Source organism: Molothrus aeneus, chromosome 3 (genome assembly GCF_037042795.1).
Source record: "Molothrus aeneus isolate 106 chromosome 3, BPBGC_Maene_1.0, whole genome shotgun sequence".
NCBI lineage: Eukaryota > Metazoa > Chordata > Aves > Passeriformes > Icteridae > Molothrus > Molothrus aeneus.
Genome location: NC_089648.1, coordinates 35,734,339 through 35,754,308, shown reverse-complemented (window position 1 = coordinate 35,754,308; position 19,970 = coordinate 35,734,339). Strand labels below are relative to the sequence as shown.

At 37.0% G+C, this 19,970-nt stretch overlaps 1 protein-coding gene across 1 annotated transcript in view; it reads left to right on the top strand.

The window, feature by feature from the left end:
• The window catches only part of PRKN (parkin RBR E3 ubiquitin protein ligase), a 675,490-nt gene that overhangs the window by 550,476 nt on the left and 105,044 nt on the right, over positions 1-19,970 (top strand). The window contains exons 8-9 of the mRNA XM_066546681.1: positions 4,534-4,595; positions 15,993-16,142. Of these exons, the coding sequence (XP_066402778.1) occupies positions 4,534-4,595; positions 15,993-16,142 (212 nt within the window). The remainder of the gene's footprint in view (positions 1-4,533; positions 4,596-15,992; positions 16,143-19,970) is intronic.

Genomic DNA, 19,970 nt, shown 5'->3' with positions numbered 1-19,970 from the left:
CAACGTTAAAGGCTTGGTTTAATTTTTCCTTTGCCTTCTCTCCGAAGAACATAAGTCATACAGAGGGATAATTTAAAGAAAAAAAAATAAAAAGCAGAAGCTAATTCTGTCTGAGAAAAAATATGTGAAGATTTGGGTAATTAAATTGGTAGTAGTTAGAATCATAGTTTAATTACAAGTGTAGTTGAAAGTGTGTGTTCAGACCAATTGAAATCAGGGTATTTATGATGATAGGAGACATCAATCCATTTCTCCTAGATCTTGCTTCTTTATTCTTCTTTTGGAGATAGTACTTATATGAACAGATTAAAAATATGTTTATGAAGAAAATACCACAATGTAAATTGCAAGTTTACAGTTACACATTTCTGTATCTTTAAATGCACCTTTCATTCCTAAGTACAGCATTTGGAGTTAAATTATAAAGCAATATGGGAATTAAGTAACAACAAAATTATTCAAACAAGTAAACTGTTGTATGATGGAATGTGTTGAAGCAAATAAAATGATGAAATTTAATTTAAGTAATAAAACTTTCAATAGAGACAAAGAAATTACTTGTGACTTTATAAAGCGGCTGGCCCTTTGAACTGGGCATCATCCCTTCATTATTTTCCTGTTTAGACTTAGGCTCATTACTAAAATATCAAATTAGTTTTATGTATCTGGTTGCTCTAAGGTCAGTGGAACTATGACAGAGTTAAAAGTGGTATAAAAGTATTAAATATTTGCATCAGTTTTATATTTCTTATATCTTGCTCTACCTTCATAGTTAGCAAGAACCTCTAACAGTCACTGCAACTGAGAACATAGGAAACACATAAGTTTGACTGTGAGCTGAAAGAGGCAACAGATAAGCCATTTAGCTGCCATTTTATCAGTCTGCAGGTGTCCTCAATCCTGAGTTTTGGCTTGTGATTGAATCCAGTTGTCCATGCTTCTGCACTGTTTCCTTTCAACACTCCTAGGTGTAATAATTATTGATTATTTTTTTTAATATTCGTGTTGTTTGGTTTATGTCTGTGGAAATTTCATGAAGGCTTGTACTTTTCAAGTAATAATTGGGAAAAGGGAAGTAAAAAATTTTGGTAATTGTTGAGAGCATTAACAGGTTCTGTAGGACAGAGGGCATAAAAACTTATCTTCAATGCATTCTATAGAAAATAGCAGAAATCTGTAAGGCACAGTTTATTTACGTCATTTGACATGTGCTACTTTTACATCAAAGACCTAGAAAATGCACTTTTCTGTAAATGTTTGGTGTGTACAGTTTGCCAGTGAAGCCATCAGGTGCTGTGCTTAACTACCAATAATTATCAGGGTTCCATGTGTGTTTTCATGTACACTAATATGTTGGTGGGTATATGGAGGAATTTGTGTCTGAGATAAAATCTAGTTATTAATCATTTTGAGCAGGGAGGGATTTTTTAAATCTTTATGTTTTATTTGTGGGATGGTTATTTGCCGTAACCTTTGTCTCTAGTCACAGTGCAGGAATTTAACATAATCTAAGACTTTTTCAAAACTCAGAGATATTTGGTAAAAAGAGGTTACAGTGTTAAAACATGTTTTACAAAGGTCCACTTACAGAAAAGAAGAAATTAAAAATAGAAACAGGAAACATTGAAAATATGCCCAGAAATATTTAAAAAGAAAAAAAAAAAAGGAAGATTTCTTCTTTTTTTCCTGAAATATTGAAATATTGCTTCTGAACTGTGACAATCTGAGACGACTTCTTACAGACAACAGACTTTTAAGATGTGTCAGTGTAATTCAATATTGTATGCATTTGACATTTCTGAACTCATTGCTGGAAAGAATCATGCCAACAGTGACATAGGTTTTAAGCTCTCTCTCTTTGCTAGTAACGTCAGGATCTGTTGTATAATCAGCTAAGCAAGATCCAGTGAAAATCTGAACTATGAAAAGATTTAAAACTAGGTTGGGCAAGTCTCTGAAAAACAGACTATACAAAATATTGCATTTGGAAGAAGATGCAGCAGTGGATGACTAGTAACACCTAAACATGCATGTTTTTCATAGAATGATAGAACAGTTTGAGTTGGAAGGGACATTTCAATATTATCTACTCCAGCCCCCCTACAATAAGCAGCAGCACCTTCAACTAGGTCAGGTTTTTCAGAGCCCTGGCCAGCCTTACCTGGAATGGGACAACCCATTCCAGAGTTTCACCACAAAAACACTTATTTCTTATATCTAATCTAAATCAATCCTTCTGCAATTTAAAACCATTGCCCCATGTACTTTTACCATAGACCCTGCTAAATAGTTTGTCCCCATCTTTCTTTCAAGGAGAATCGAGAGAAAAAGTACTTGCTAGGAAAGAAAAAGGAAACCTTCCAATTTTAAGGAGTTTAGTGAATAATAAATTGGAAAGGATAGGAGGGAAGAAATAAATACTTGATTGAAGTAGAATCTGTAAGGACTCCAAAAGGCAGAATGCAGTTTAGTTGATGTTCTAAAGCTAACATCTGTCAAAGATTAATAGGCAGCATTACATGAAATCATAATTATCCTCTACACTTAGAAATTCCTATGGCAGTATGCAATCAATGCAGATATTTTCAGGGAAAATCATGTGTAAGAAAATATATTGCTAATTATGTAAGAACTTGAGGCTAAGAGAGAGGAGCCATGTTTTATACAACAAGTTTTGATTTGAAGCACAGAGAAGACAACAGTTCTGGACTACAACTCAGGTCAAGGAGTTAGTGAGACAGAGTTGGATGGAGATGTAGATCCCAGTGAAAATACTAGAAATTGCTGCATAGCAGTGATTATGTGGTAGGAGTACCAAGGACAGTTAAGTGCATTGAGAAAGAGAAAGAATAAACAGCATGGAGAAAATGAGAAAAGAAGTTTAAAAGTGATACACAGGTTGTGGTTCTAGAATTTGAGGAGAATAAAATCTGATTAAGAAATGATCACTTAGAGCTAAAACACATGTTCAAATATGAGAATACCCTTGTGCATGAGGAAGAGGTGGGTGAAAAGAAACTTGTAAGAATATCATAGGTTTCATTAAATGAGAATAAATACTAACATTTAGTAAGAGACAATTCGTTAATAGGCAATTCTTACTGTATGCATAAACCTGGGCCAGCTTCAAACCTTGTCTTACCTTTGTAAGGGTTTGCTGATAAAGTTGTGTAGATGGTGCATTTTTCACCTATCCCTCCTTGGAATGAAGGTAAAACATTTACCAGTAAAAGGTTGACTTGAGAAACATTTAAATCAGTTCCCTAAGTGGAAAAATTATGTGAATACAAGACTTCTACTAGTGTAATTGCTAATTTTTTGAGTATGACAATGTCTTTTGTTCTTGTTATTGTTAGAACATGTCTATTGTTCATTTTTTGCCTTTTTAGTTATGTTGCTTTCGAATGTAGTCTTTTCCTTCTGCATCTCTAAGACAGCTATGCCAACAGATAGTGTGAGGGTAGGCCATGTCTTATTGGCCTTGAGTAAAACCATGGTGCTGGTGGAGACTTCCTGATAATTATGTCCAAATTCATTTGTATTCTTTTAATGGCAATCATTAAGAGTGAAAGGTAACTATTTGTAGTAGCTTCAGCAGAAAACCAGGTTGATAAAGACCATGGTTTCTCCCATTTTCTGAGAGGAATTATGCTCTTAATTACTTTTAAGGAATTTTCTCTGTTCACAAAGAGATGCTCCAATTTATGGTAAAAAGAGTAAAGCCCAGATAGCTCTCACAGTCTGCTTTTTCATCCCTTGTCAGGAATTAGTCTGGAAGTGCACAAAAGTCATTTACAAAAGTAGTGTACAGCAGCCTTGGACTTCATTGCCAGAAAGGGAACCACAGTCTGAGCAGGTGACTAAAGTGCATGGCAGCTAGCAAGACATATTCTTTCTTACTGTCTGGTTCAGATGTGAAAGTTTGAAGTGATTGAAAATTAGCCTCATTGCAAAATTCTGGTAAATCACTCCTCTGCCTGTGTTCTGGGTTTGTGTGTTAACACCGGGAGGTAACAGCCATATAGATGTGAAATGGGTTACACTTGTGACAGCCAAAATTAAGTGATCTGTGAGGCCTATTAAATCCTTCAGGGAATCAGGGAAAGCATGTATTATTCTTAGAGATAAGTCCAGACCTGTTGTGTGAATCAGAATTCAGCTTTGGGCAGCTCCAATGTTTTGATGTGAGATCCTCTTTTAACAGGCTTTTTGGCTTATACAAAGGGCTGGCGGTATCTGGCAGACAGTGCTGCCCTTTTCATCTTGCTTTTGTTTGTAGTCCTTTGGGGAAAGGGCTAAAATATTTGGAATATAACCTTTCTAAGTGTTCTTGGTAGCATGCTCAGAAATGTGGAGGGATTATTTGATAGATGGTTTTCAGTATTCTGGTGCCTGCAGAGCCATGGCTAATCTTTCTAATCTTCTTTATCTAAGGTAATCTGTATATTCTATCATCTCTGCATCTATGTGTCTTATGCTGAAACTGCACTGACAGGAAGCTCTAAAATGCCTATTTTTGTTTATTTCCAACAGCTGGCTGTCCCGATTCCTTGATTAAAGAACTTCATCACTTCAGGATTCTGGGAGAAGAACAGGTGAGTTAGCATCTCCAAGGCAGCATCTTAATGTCATGAAAGATAGACACTAATGAGACAGTTTCATCTCTCTCCAGGGAAACAGAGTGTATCTCATGACCCCAAAAGACCTGAAATGTGGGGGGAAAACCACACAGGAGTTATATGTGAGAGTTGGGGTTTTTTTCATTCTATCCATCAGCCTTGACAGGTTATTAATTGGTACATCTGCTACCTGCCACAGTTTTTCAGCTTTTGACTACAGCAGTAAACAAACTCTCTAAAGCAGCAGACAGACAAACAATCTGACTACAGGACTGCTACTTACAGCTACTCATGATATATCCATCCCTTTGTGTGTCCTTTTTTCTCTTTTCAAAGAGTGTTTCTCATATTATAGCTCTGCTTTGCACTCAGAAAACTATTTCTGTAGAGGGATCTTAGGAAAGCATAAATGAAGTATTCTTTGCAACACTCACAAGAATGTCTGATATTATTTTGCCAATAATGAAATGAACATACAGAGGTATTGAGAAATGGCCTTAAATTTTGAGAGACAAGTTGAATTTTCATACGCTCAATTCTTCTGAAATTCAAGTTGTCTGTTTCTCTGAAGTATCCCTCCTAAGGTAGTGGTTACAAAGCCTGAGTGCATGACACAGAGCTGCAGGTGCTAGGGACCCAGGGGCTGAAAGCCCAGCTTTAGTGTGTTGTACATGACACTATCCACATCTTTTAATGAACTTGGCACCAAGGGACTTGCACAGGGGTGTATGAGCACTGTGACAAAGGTAGGAGCAACTCCTGAGGTGTGAATTCAAAGTCTTGTTTCATCATTTTTAAATTAGATTGCATTGACAAGAGCACTCTGTTGCTTCTCCTTTCTCTGTCATTCTCCCTTTTTTTATTACAATTGTGGCTGTTGTTACAATTTCTGTACTTCCAATTTTCCTCTACCAGCCCCTCACTTCAGCTTTTATAGAGAGTCACAAGTCTTGTTTCTCAGGAGCTCAGCTTTTCCTTAGCAAAAGATACTGGAAGCAGGAATCTGGTGAGATTGAGGACTTAGGAAGAGGAAATAAAAGAAGTTACAACCAGGATTGATGGGCTCAAGAGACTGATTAGAGCTACCTGACAAAAGGAAGGCAGAGTGAGATGAAGCTTGGGTAGAATGAAGAGATGGGGTTGTTTCATTGAAGGGATTGGGAGTAGAAACCGGAATGATAAAGGTCTGACAAGGAGCCTGACAAGGCTCCAGAATGATAAGGGTCTGACAAAGACCAAGGGCTGGAAGGGAATGACCAAATACAGAAGCTTGCTGAAGAGACTGGTAAATAAAGGAAGATCTGCACTTAAGCTGTGTGAAGAGGTGAAGCTAAGCAGTCTAGGAAGAGTTGGACAAAAGGAGAAATTTGAAGGAAAAGTAAGGAACAGCTAAACCAAAAGGCTGCAAGTGTGAGAGAGAGGACTGAATCGGACAGATCTGACAGCTCCCCTGGAAAAGCCCTAGAATGGAGCTGTGGACCTTAGCTTGACTAATGATCACTGACAGGGCAATATTTAACTGATGGACTTTCTTTGCAAATAGTGATCGTTGTCATGAGGCTTGAATTATTCTATTAGCCCATACATTTATAAGGATTGTTGCAAATATATTCTGTCATACAAAAGCATTGTTATCATGAGTCTACTGAAGACCACAGTAGCTTTTGTTTGAAGTTAGCACACACTTTATAGTCAGGAAATAAATTGGTGCAAAACCAAGAGAAAAAAAAATTAAAATAGATCTAAGTGAAGATAGGAAGGAATTACAGGCAAAGTTCTTATTCATGTGACTATCTATTCATTTCTTATATTTATTTAGTTAGATACTTGGTTTTTAAAAATATCTAAGATGTTTATTTTTCTGTTATGCCTACTAGATAGAAAAAATTAATAGTAAGTTATAAGACTTTTTTATTCAGATTCTTTGCAATTTCAGTATTATAAACCATTATATATTTCCTTCCATTCCAATCAATAGCCAAATAAAAATAGGGACATGTTCCTGCTTCATACCCAATCTTGATTTATTTTTAAAGTGCTTATGTATTTAAGGCCAGATTATAAAAGCAGAATGGACTATTGTGATAATCTGTACTGATCTACTTTAGAATACACATTACATGACTTTTTTGGATTAATTCTTGTTTAAACTGCAGTATATTGCCTAGAAAAGCATCTATTCTTTGTTTACAAATCACTTGCAGGCTTTAGATCCTATTATACTTCTCAGTAGCGGAAGGCAAAATATTCCCAGCCTCTTTCCATTCCACCACTCCACCAGCACCAGCATGTTTCCTATGTTGCATATCTCCTATTCCTCAGAGTTTAAGCAAAAAAAACCCTGGCGTCCCTCTTTTCTTCACTGAGCATTTGCTTCCTGTAAATAAAAATATAAATAAAATATATAGGAGCATATAAATGCTCCTATAAATGTAAATACCAATCTAATATTTGTTGATGTCATTAGGAAAGAAAGGTTTTGAGTAGCTTTCAGGATCAAACCTCTTGAAAACATGTGTCTGCCTGACTATCTGAAATATCTTTAAATAAATGTAAGCATTAATGAAAAACTAATGCTGAGAAATAGAAGTGTGAAGAGTTGATGATTAATATATTCTTAAAGGACTTGTATAATAATAAGGCTCCTGTTCAAATAATCAAACTTGGTAGTCTCCTGGACATGTAAAATTTCCATGTCTTCTATTCTGTTAGGAACATACATTATGGGAAATTTATTCTAGGTGGAAAGTCCATCTTTTAAGGTTTAGCCACTGGCAATAAGATAGTTTTTAAAGAGGGAATCAGCTTTGGACTTTATGGAAAGATGCAATCGTTGTCTGCCTGCTGAAATAGAAGAGTACAAACTTCCCTGGTACATGATATGCATTGTGGATACCTAAACTACCACATAAAACCAGCTTCCAGAGTAATTGGCTGAAAATACAACACAAATGTAGCTACAGATTGCTGTCCCACTTGGTACTTGACTCTTTGAGATGGTGCCAGAGAGTCTGATCCAGGAAGAGTCTCCAGAAGCAGCTTTGTCTGGTTTCTTTTGAACCCCCTTGTCACAGACTCTCCCAGTCCACTAAGGCTGTACAAGACAAAAAAGTCTCCTGCACATGGAGTCCCAGATGAAGGGTGAAGCCTGAAGCTTCTAATTGCCCAAAGCTCTGATGAGCTTTCTCCTGCAATTTGCTCTCAGTTTTCATAATCCATCTATTTCCCGGAGCTTAATGGGTGCAGCCCAATCTCCTGGCTAACTCCTCCCTTTCTTAAGTATTGAGATATAGCCAGGATCAGATTGAAAGATTTTGTAAGTGGGGAGCTGTTGAAAAATAGCACAATATAAGAAAGTCTCCTGCAGTAGCCATTTGCCCTGTCAGGCTGGCTGTCTCTGCAAGTAAATGTTTCTACAACTGGTGATAGTACAAGCTGCTTACAAATATATGCTAAAAATGCACCAAATATGAGCTCTGTTCAAATACAGTGGAAGGCAGGTAATTCTACAAGCCAATGCCAGAAGCAGCAGAGAAAACACTCCAAGCATAAACACCACAATATCCCAGCACTGCAAGATGACTTGCAGGGAACTGTTATGGAGTCTCCCTAATGACTCTATGAGAAACTTCCCTCTTGTCCCCAAAGTGATAAAAAAAACCTTGTTTAATTGTTTAAATGGAATATTGTGATTCATGAATAAAATAGCAGCTACATCTGAAGGCTGGAAGGGAAAACAAATAACACGAGAGCAAGCAATCTGCTGCTATACCTGAGTGCCCCCAACAGGTCACAGCACAAATGAGGCAGATGACTTCTAGTGGCAGGAAAGGAAGCTGCTGAGTAATGTATAGCTGTGCTTCTCTGTTACATCATCTGCTCTGACAACTTTGCAGAATGTATTGGCCAGTTCCTTGATATTTTGACAGGGGAACGATCAATTTTAACAGATCTCTGCTATCAGCTGCTACTGAAACTCATATCACTGCTCACTTTTTTTAGAACTGTTGTGAGTGTTTATATCCCTGGAATCTGAGCAAGCCTGAACTGGGACCATTTTGGGGGGAGGGGATTGTTTGGTTGGTTGGGGTTTTCTGAGGGATTTTGGTTTGGTTTTTTGGGGGTTGGGGTTTTTTTCCCACATTTCCTTGTCAATTAGGGAAAACTTATGCAAAGGAATACCCTAGAATACCCTGTTTTGAAAATCTGCAGATGCATGTCCCCATGCTCCTCAAAGATGATGTGGGCTTGTGCTAGTTTTCACAGTGAGCTGTAACTTTAGGAAATACAGAAATCAAGTATGAAACGAACACAGCATGGTTAGAGATCATTTAACATTCGTTGAGGTCTGGAAGGATTTTATATACGATGCGTGGGTGTGATAAGGTTGATTTTTTTTTTTTTTAATTGCAATATTGCCAGAAGAATTTTTTTTCAAATGCATGCTACTGAATATTCATGTAAAGTCAGTCTTAAAGTAATTGATACATATTTACCCATTCAGGCAAAAGTAATGCCATATGACAATTCTAATTAATCAGCTGAGTTTAGTACAGGAAAGTGTCAACTATGATCAACAAAGTACTTCTGAAGTATTTCTGGGTTAAGATTTTTTGATAACTACACTTGCAAGAAATAAAAGCTGCATCTCAGCAATTCTAATCAGTTAAAGAACAAAATAAATTTTTAGTGGATGATTTCTCCCATTCATAATTACTCAGCCAAAGATGGTTTGTTAGCATTCCAAAACCTTTATCTTTACAAGTGTAGTTCTTACATCTCTGCTGCTTCCCACACAGTCCCCTGGCTTCAGCTACTATTCCATGTGATACCTACACACATCTCTCAGTTTCTGCCATTTTTCCATCTAATATCTCTTTTCTCTCCATCTCATTTGGCTCACCTTTTGAATTTGTCACTACCACAGTCTCATCACTTGCTCTCTAAGACTGAGCTACTTACTGCATTTAACTCTTGATCCTCTTTACACAACCTTTTTTTTAATAGCTGGAACTTCACAGCAAACTTTATAATCTTGCACCTTCATATGTCTAGTGATATGCCTCTCTTTTCTTTCTATGCTATACCTGCCTGGACTGTCTCCTAACCACCTTCTTCCCTAACTCAGAGGTAATCATGGGATTCATGAAAATTCCTCAGTTTTGTCTCTACTGGATCATAGTAACTTTAGCCTTTAAGTTCTTGTCATAAGGTGAATATCTCTACATTCTTACACTTTTTGAACTTACTGTATAGTAGGCAAGTGAAAGTCATTTATTTTTGGTTCAACAGCTGAAATAAAGAATGAAGAGAAAGAAAATAGAAGGTAATTAGTCAAAACAAATTTAAAGGATTTTTTTTCTGTCAAAACAAAAAAAAAAGTGTCATTTTATATAGAATTTAAATTTCTCTTCCACCCAGCTTTTATTTAAGTCAGAGGGAAGAGTTGAACCCCAGTGTTCAGGATCTCAGGTACATGTGGAAGTTAGGAGTTCTTCCATCCCTTGGATAGCTTTAATCTGCTTTCATGTGAAATATGCATGTGCTCACTCGTGTGACCTGAGAATTAGGAGCCACTATCTACTGCTTTGAAATGCAGTTCCACAGTTTGCAACAGCATCAGCTGAACAGATTTCCTTGCATCAGTTACAGCCTTAATGACTGTTCCTTTAACAGGAAGAGGAGTGTGCATTTGAGCTCCACAAGGGTCACAAGAAACTGAAGGTTTATCTCTGGCATCCAGTCTATTCACACTGACCCCCCAAATACCTGCTGGAAGATCACAAACTTCCAGTAGTTTGTAAATGCAGTGCTAACCTGTACACTGTGCTCGTTCCCCTTTCTTCATTGTATCATATTGTGCTTGCTTTCATATCATTCCACTAGCTGCAATCTTTCTTCTTTTCTCCCCATCTCTACTCCAGTTTAATTTTGTATGTGAATTGTGGTGCACTGATTCAGTTAGAGGTTTCTTACCTAAATATTTTCTTCAAACAACTGTTTGTACCCAATTTTCCATGACTCTCCAGTCAGGCAAATTCCAGCCCTCTAGAGGTGGTTGTATTTCTTGTCTCCTTGGGTACTCCTGTGGTAACAAGGAGCTGATCCTCTGAATTTGCTCTTTCAATTTGATCAGGGGCCAGCAGAGAAGCCCAAAAACTCAGGAAAAATAAATTAGGGGTGCTCCATGGAGAGCCATGTCAATCCATCACTTTTTAATCTGTATTTTAGATGACACATTTGTAAGTATTTTTACTAGTCCAAGAAGTACTACTGGTTTCGTACTGTAAGCTGCTTAATTACATTATGGAACTAATTCTTGGAGTTTTTGTACGTGCATAATACATATAAATAAAGTGCTTCGTCTACACTATGGACTAATAGCCTCCACAATCTAATTTTGAAACACACAGATGGTTATTTGATTTATAGGAGCAGTAAAAACAATCTGACTCCAGAAAGTAGATTTGCTTTCCTCTGAGACTCTTACATGCAGTTAAAGAAACAAGTAATTGAATTACGTTTCAGAGATTTGGGCTTTACATCTACTGTTATACTTTTGTCCAAAGTTGTCTGCAAGGCTGCTACTGAGGAAATGCTTTTAGATGAGGGGGGGAGAAGGAAACTAAAGAAAGCAATACCCAAAGTGTAAAAGCAAAATTAAAACAGCTCAGGGCATTCGTGGTGTAGCAGGGGGATTGGAATAAATGACCTTTAAGATTCCTTCCAACCCAACCATTCTATGATTCTATAATATTAAATCATAATTTGTAAATTAATTGACACAGCCAGGAATCACTGTGTTCATGAAGTGTGTTTTGCAGAAGTTTTGTGCATTCAGGTGCACTTCTGTTTTGTTTTGGTATCTGAATCTCAGTGTAACTGAAAAGACTGCAATCTATAATTAACCTGTTGTTCCTGTGTCAACCCAAAGATTTCATTTATATTACCCTTGATTTACAACATCAAATTATTGAATTTCCACTGCTTGAGAACCCAGTATCATTCTAAGACTCAAGGGAAACCATCCCAACCTGGAAAGTAGAGAGCAAGGAATAAATGGTTACAGTTATCCAGCCTCCATGTCTATGTCATACTGTGACTTATAATCTAAGGGCCCTGACAAGTGTTTAGTAACAAAGGTTGCATAAAAGAACTTCATTCTATGGTCAAAATACCATAAGTAGAGCTTATAAGTAGAACTTTTTCCACTCCAAATTTTATTCCTTGAAAAGCATGGATACGGCTGACTTGGACAATTCACAATTTGAGGGGAAGGTTCACAAAGGGATGTAGTCTTCAGAGGACAAACAGAATGCTTTACAACTATCTTATTCATATACCTGTAACTGTCTTAGCACCAATTTTCTAGAGTAAATTCTATTTATGAAGTTTTGGGGTTTTTTTCCAAATATGCATTGAAATATATAGTTCTGGGGGAATCCAGCAACTATTTACCAACCTGTATTTCTGAGGACCTTATTACAGGAGCACATAAATGCCTGACATGCTTTGTCTGGAAGCTGCTTTCTAGCAGCAGTAGATGGCTGGTGATTTCTGTGTAATTTTATGTCACTCATTACCATAGCATTTGACTTCCTCATGACTATTAATGGATTTTGCCTCTTAACAGTACATCAAAATCAGCAAGTATCATTCTTCCTCTTTACAAATGGGCAGCTGATGAGAAGCATAGATTAAATGAACATACATGAAAGCCACAGGATGGCTGTGCTGCTGCCAGGAATGAAATCAGGTGCCATGAATGCCAGTTCCATCAAATTTCCCATATATTATACTTTGTGGGAGCTTTTTCCTAAAAATAATTGGAGATACTTTCCTCCATGTAGCATGCAGAACAACTTTACACATGATGAGTGCATCTCTAAATAGGAGGCACACTGATAAAAATTGAGTAATAGATTCTGTGAAATACTTTCAATGGACAGAAGAGCTAGATTAATCTTTCAATGACAGCTCTTTACACGTTAGATATCTAGCCTGAGTTAGTTTTCTCAGCTTCAACCACAGCGCTTCCATAGGGTGATTGATCTTACCTATCTTAGACATCATATCTAAGTCAGGATAAATGCCCTCATTGAGATCTTATTTCTGCTCATTCACTTGGAGCCTTGTTTAGGCTAGATGTTTAATTTTAGATGAGCTAAAATTCTGTGAGGTGGTTCACAGTCTAAGCTATTTAGTTACCTAATCCTTGGTTTTAAAAATAACTTTTGGCAGGTGAGTTAGGATCAGAATTATTGGAACTAAATCAGCTATTGTAAGAGTCACCTAATTTCAGGTGCCATTATCTAGGAAGTTGTCTGATCTCATTATTTTTAAAAAAACAGGGCACTTGAGGTCTCAGTTCTTATGCAGATGTACGAATATAAGGAGTAAAGATGAATTTCATCCCATCTCTCCTGTTAATTATAAAAGAAGTCTTCACAACCTGTGCAACTATAGGCACCATCACTGTGGAAAGTCAAACCAAATTAAATGAATTCTACATTAGGTCTCCAGTTAAGAGGCGAAGTAAACCAGTGGGTGTTGTGTGCTGTAATATCCTTAAGTATCTCTTCCAGATATATGATCAAAACACGTCATGGGCTCCAAAGACTTTTAAGGGCTCCTGAGAACTGACTTGAATAATGGATTATATTGGTTGGTTACATGAGTCCAGTATGATATGTATGGCTGTGGTGTATAGGAAAAAATGTCTTTAATAGATATGCAAATTGTTAACTAATAATTCATTATAGTTGTTCTGGTCCTGTACAAGTTTTTTATAAATGCACCCTTTATGTAAAGTGAATCATTTTGTTTCACATCACTGAATAAAGAATATAAATCCACATATGTTGTGTAGATTTTGCTATGGCAACAAACATGTATATGTTCTGCTACTTTGTGTTTCAGTTGGTTGCTGGGGTTTAATTGAGCAGGACACAAGGAAAAAGAAATTGGAAGATGATGTAAATGTATCTGGACTTTGAAGGTAGAAAACAGGCTGGTAACTAGATATCAAGATATGCAAATTAATTTAGCAGCATCTTTTCTGGATCATTTTTTTGGCTGTTATAGTATGAAAATCACTGGAGAGGGTGCCATACTGATTTGGAATGAGTCCTGTGCTGACCCAGTATAAAATGTTACATTTGTTGGACAGAAAATTATGTTGCTGTCCACCTTGCCAGTAGGTAGACTGGATATTTACATTCTGTATCTTTCCCTAACAAAATAAATTTAAAAAAAAAAAAAAAAAGAAAAGAAAATGTGAGGAATCGCTTCATGCCCTTTTAGGATAAGTTAATGGCTGGAAAGTATGTTCTTTTTTTTCCAGCTCAGAATTTTTAATGTAAATGCTGACAGAACCTCAGCTACAGTGTCACTGGTGTTTGCCTTCTTAATGAGAAGCTGTTAACAAACCCACATGCAGCACAAAGTTCCCTCTTAATAGGGTAAGACAATCACCATCCTCACCTTCAGGTCCAGTCTGTGCCCTGAAGAAAAATTAGGCTGCTAGAGAGTTTTGGAGCTATGGTTACCTATATTTCTATAAAGGCCAGCCAAATGACTCAGAGCACTCAACACGTATATAGTGGAAGGATCACAAACTTTTCTGAAAATTGAGAGCATCCAACATTAAATATTTATGGCATTAGTCTGGGTTCAAGCATAATAATAACACAGGAAAACATCAGTTGACTTCTTGAGCCCCCGCGTGCAAGGAGACTGCAGACATGTCTTGCACATTTCTCAAAATACTATTATTTTCCAAATTCAAGATTCTTAAGTATTCTATAAGAATTTCTGCCTGTCATTCAACACACTGAAAGATATTTTGAAGTCTTATTGTCCTTTTAGATTTTGCTTTTCTTTTCAGAGGTTATTTGGAGTTTTCATTAACAAAGTTGGATAATTTAAGTTTGAGTTGATTTTTTTTCTGTGATGCAAACTTTTGTGTCTACATGTTATAGTCTTTTAAGAGCTCTAATATTATTTTAAGAAGCAGTTTAACAAGACATGTTGTGACAGCATTCACAGAGGAGTCTTCTGAAATGTACCCAAAAGTTGTAGAGCCTTCTTTGTAATTTAAAATTCTTTTTTGTATTCTGTGTCTATGAGGTGTTGGTCCTAAAGCTTCCATTTTCCTCAAAAGATTTCTTTGGAGAGGGGTGTGGATTGGAGAAAGAATTTTTAGTTTGCTATTCTCCCAAAAAAGGGAACAGGATTTTCATGAGCCATTATGGGATAAAATCTTATGAAGCACTAAATGTTGTGAGTGCTGTAACATAAAGTTCTGTTTTGTTTTTTTAGCACACCATAAAGTCTACTCACAGGGAAAATTCATACCTACTCCCTTCCTCTTTGGCCTTTTGGATTTGCCTGTTTTCTTTGGGGTTGTTAGGACCAAATGCTTTCATTTATTTTCCTCCACAGTAGAGCAGATTTATAGTTGAATCTGAAGCCTGGTTCACAGTGGTTATACAGCCACTGGTGTGGAACTGCACCAACACAGAACCTAGAGTGGATGTGATTTACATGTGCACAGCATGATTTGTACTAGCTCAGCTTATCTCTGGCTGAAAGCAGGGTAAATTAGACATGGGAAAGTTAGTGCAGTGATATCAGTCACTTTAGAGCAGGCATTTTTGTCAATGAGAATACACTGAGCATGTTACTTAATATTGCTGTGTGTCAGTGTCCCCATCATTAAAATTAAGGCATTTCCATGGCCTTTTAGGCTATCAGGATGGAATTAAATGAAAAGTGAAAAAAACTGAAGAAAATTTCATGGGAGACACAGGAAAAAATATACCTAGTATTGAAATGAATGCATATAAGAGAGTTATTATGCTGATCAGTTTAATGTTCAGCTTGCTTTTAAAATACAGTTGTCTAGGAAAATTTTTACAGCCCTTAAGGTCTAAAACTTTATGCTACTTCTAGCTATAGATCCCCAAAGGGGTTTTTTTGTGTGTTCTCTTCAATCTGTATACAGCATTTATCATTTCTCTGTTGGACTATTTTTATTATGTTTACAATAATTTTTATAGTAATGTAAGTGCATTTGATGTTACTTACAGAAACAGTCTGCTGTTTTCTTGATTTTAATATCCCACACGGTCTTCTGGTGGTGCAAATGGCTGTGAGCCGGAAAATGATGCACATGATGCGAGTTGGAGCAGAGTGACACCGCATTTAATAACACTGCAAAGTTTTAGACTTTTGACAAATAACCTGAACTTAGTATGTGAGACATTAGGACAATTGACTGGATTACATGGAATAGAGACAAACTCAAAGATTTGGGTGTTTTCTTTGTGTGCTGCCAGGACTTTATGACCAATGTGTTGTGTTGTGTTGCAGTACAACCGGTACCAGCGCTACGGGGCCGAGGAGTGTGTGCTGCAGATGGGAGGAGTGCTGTGTCCCACCCCCGGCTGTGGGGCAGGTCTGCTTCCCGAGCCAGGCCTGAGGAGAATCCGGTGTGAGCCAGGCAATGGAATAGGCTGTGGGGTAAGAACCTACATTTTCCTCCTAGTGGTGTGGGAAATACCTGATACTGTACAATGAGCGCTAAGATAAAGGGGGAAATGTGGTTGGCTTTTTTATCTTTTCATTGGCTTCGAATTGCCCTTCCCACCGGAGTGGGATAATGCAGCTCACCAAACAATTTAAATATAGTGCAATGGCTTAGGAATGATGACTTCATCGTGGAGAATCTGTCCATTCCATAATTCTTTGCTTTATTTGGTTTAAGAAGTTGCTGAATAGTTACAGTAAGAAATTGAACTGTGCAAATGAAAATCCAAATGCACTCTGACTTTCTTCTCCTAGAACTCAGCAGAAATGAACAGGATCTTAAGCAAACCGTTCATTATCATATAAATTTTTTTACAGAAAAAGGAGAGATAGAATAGGCTGTTTGTGACATCATAGCGATATTTCTTATGCATGTTAAAATACATGATGGAAAGAAATATAGAAATTTGTTTGTTTACTCATGTTTGTTTTAAGCAAGGGGAATGAACAATTAATGGTGGATTTGTGGAAAGCAAAATCAGATGAAGCTTGAAAATACTTTTGCTAAGAAATCACATCATATGGGCCATCGACATTTTTGGCAGTAGAAAAAGCAAGTACTTGACAAGAATTAAGCTTTGGGGGAAATAGATGCACATAGAGATAAATCTATATATAAAAGAACCTATTAAATGTTCAGTCAGGGTGACTAACTGGTGTTTGCACTATGTGAGTCTTTCCATAGTTGGCATTACAGCAGAATTCCACAAACACTACGAGAGAAGATAAAATATATATATTTGTAAAATACTAGGGTACTCTTTCTGCCTTTTTTCTTGTGGAAAATGCACTTTTTATTGCAGTTTTGATATTGCCCAAACTGATACCGTGGAAGAATAATAGTTTGGTGAACTAGGAAGTCGCAGTAACTTGTCTTCTTTGAGTAGGTTAGCATCTGTCGACCTTGGTAAGACTTCCTATCTGTCCATGCAGTGGTGCATGTAAAACAGAGTGCTGCCCAAATTCACTGAGCAGACATGGGGCTATAAAATAAAGCAGAATCTGGGAAAGTAATAAGAAACATGACTGCATAAACAAAAGGGAATGCCTCTGGATTAACTATTAGGAATTGATTAAAAAAGATAAAATCACATATAATTTTTATTCAGGTCTCTGCCTGGAAGTGGTGAAAATCACACTGTACTTTGCAGCTTCATTTATCATCATTCTGAATCTGCAAATGCTGCGTAAATAAAGATTATGTAGCATAAAGGATTGATATATTGCCTGGTTTAGCAAACTGCTCTGTTTCCTTCTAAGGACTCTGTGCTGTGCTTGGTAGTGATCAGATCTACAGCCTTGAGTGTAACCTCACCCTTTGTTTTGAATAATGTGATGTCTTGAACATTACAGAGTACAATTCACTTAGGCTGAAATGAGAAGCAGAAGGCTGGTCTGGAAGCCAAATTTTGGTAACATTAAGGTCCTTCCTCAGAATCCATAATGGAACAGAGTGAAAATATATGCCTTTGAATCTTTCTTTTCACCCTAAAAATGGTAACCTCAAGGAGGATTTTTCACAGACTTCCTGTGGTAAGGGTCCTAGCACTGAAGTCAAATGCTGGTAATAAAGTTGGATGAAGGTAAAGATCCTGCAAGGACACCAAGACAGTTAGAAAAGCTATTTATTTTTACTCTATTTTATGAAGTCATGTTCAGTGTTTTCTATTCTTAAACTGTGAGGTGGTTTCTCCTAGTCAAAACCTGACCTTTTTCAGTTTGAAGGCCTTCTACTAATTTTTATGGAATCCAGGAAGATCCATTTTAGAGCTCAGTATTGCCTCATAGGTGTGTCCGTGGTTTACAAGCTCAAAGAAAGGCCCAAGATGAGAATGTCCCTATTACCCATCCAAAAAAGGACTGCAAAAGATGTCTTGCATTATTTAACATGTACAGCTTAGTTTAGAAATACATTCCTTGCTGAAGCTGGTGAGCAAAGAAATGAGGAAAGTAGTGTGAATCTGGAGATTCTTTTTGAATGTCTACATCATTCTTTAGGCTGTACTTTGGTTATGTAGAGTCTCTTTTGGGGTGTTTGAACCTCTGTCTTTGGTTTAATTTCATATTGAAAACAGCAGCAGTTGTATTCAGCATCATTGTCCATTATTCACACAAAAGCCCTTGCAGAGAAATAGGTGCCTATTGAACAGAACAAATTGGTTGTTCAGGTCTGTATTGGCATGTTAGGGTAGCTAACAACTGTCAAGTAGCTGAGGATTTTGATTTGCTGATGAAATTACCCAGGGGAGAGAGGAAGGGCAGGTGGTCAAGAGAAAGTCGAGACAGTGAATGAGAAGGGGTTTCAGCAGCCATTTTAGAAAAGTAAAGGAACCAAAAAGAGAATAAGCTAACCACCAGGGAATGAAGCAAAATAAATATTCCAATATTCAGAGAGATAACCATGTGAGGCAGTCCCAAACATATAAGGACTATGACCAGAACGGAAGGAATAATGAGAAATGAACAGGTGACTGAGCCAGGCTAGCATGCAGACATTTTTGATTCCTCAGTTTCTTACTTGTTACATGGAATGAGAAACTAGAATCTCTTTTGCAGAGGAACTGCCATTGGTATCAAAGGTAAATGTGAATCTCCAGGAGAATGCATATAATTTGCTAAAAGGGCTGTTGGTAAAGTTAAAAGATGGATTTTGCTTTGTCTCAGGAAATTTGGAAACAGCAACATGCAGAGCCTAGAAACAGTCTGGTAAATGCCTACACAGAACTGTACCAAAAAGATGAGGAAAGAGGTTTAAATATAAGCATCCCCATATGAACCCTCTGCAGTCAGGCACTATCTATCTATTTCAGACTTTCAGAGAAAAAAAAATAACAAGACAAAAGGTTTATTTTGACTGAATAGAAACATGCAGATCTCCTTTTAATGATTATGGATAGTCCTCACCTAAAGCCATAGTGTGGTACCACTGACTGACTCTACTGATGTCTAATCTTTCATATTTTTTATTATTCACCATAAACTTATTAATTGATTTACTAAGATATTACCATTATACACTATTCTACCTTCATTACTATGCATCAGACTTATGTTACTAACTTCTATTGCTCAGCTATAAAATCCTGACATATTTAATACTAGAAAACAACAACAAAACATAGTAGATAGTACATATTGTACCAGCTGGCCTAGGTGGAGGAAAAGCTGTGGTAAACAAGACATACAAAAGCTTTATGAATAAAACATTTTTGTCTTGTTTTACATTATACTGGCATATTATTTACTACACATTAAAGAAGCTTGGAGTTAAAAACAGGTTAGAATGGATCTTTGAAAGGGACAATGCAAGTTGTTTCTTAAGAAGTTTGCCTTGGTTTCTACACATACAGCTCAGTTGCCTTGTAAAGCATTCCTTGTCAATATCTTTCAGTGAGATAACTGACTGATGTGTAACTGCATCCCACATTTTGCTCCACAATGGTATGTTGTGCAGCAACAATGGTAAATATTTTGCAGCATGCAATATCAGTTCACCTATCCATTGAAATGGAGTGAGAAGGGAGATACAGGATAGTGGAGAGAGAGCCTCTGCTGGTCTTTTTCCCTTGTGTTTATTCATTCCTAGCATAGCATATATAAGCATGAAGAAGAATGTATTTCCACAGATTGGCTGTTGTTTGATAATCCCTGGCTAGGAGACTGGACTCTTGAAGGTCCATTGAGGTCCTGACACCACTCTAAACTATACCAAGATCTGGGTGACAATTTTAAAGATCTTAGGAATAAGCTGTGCTAATTGAT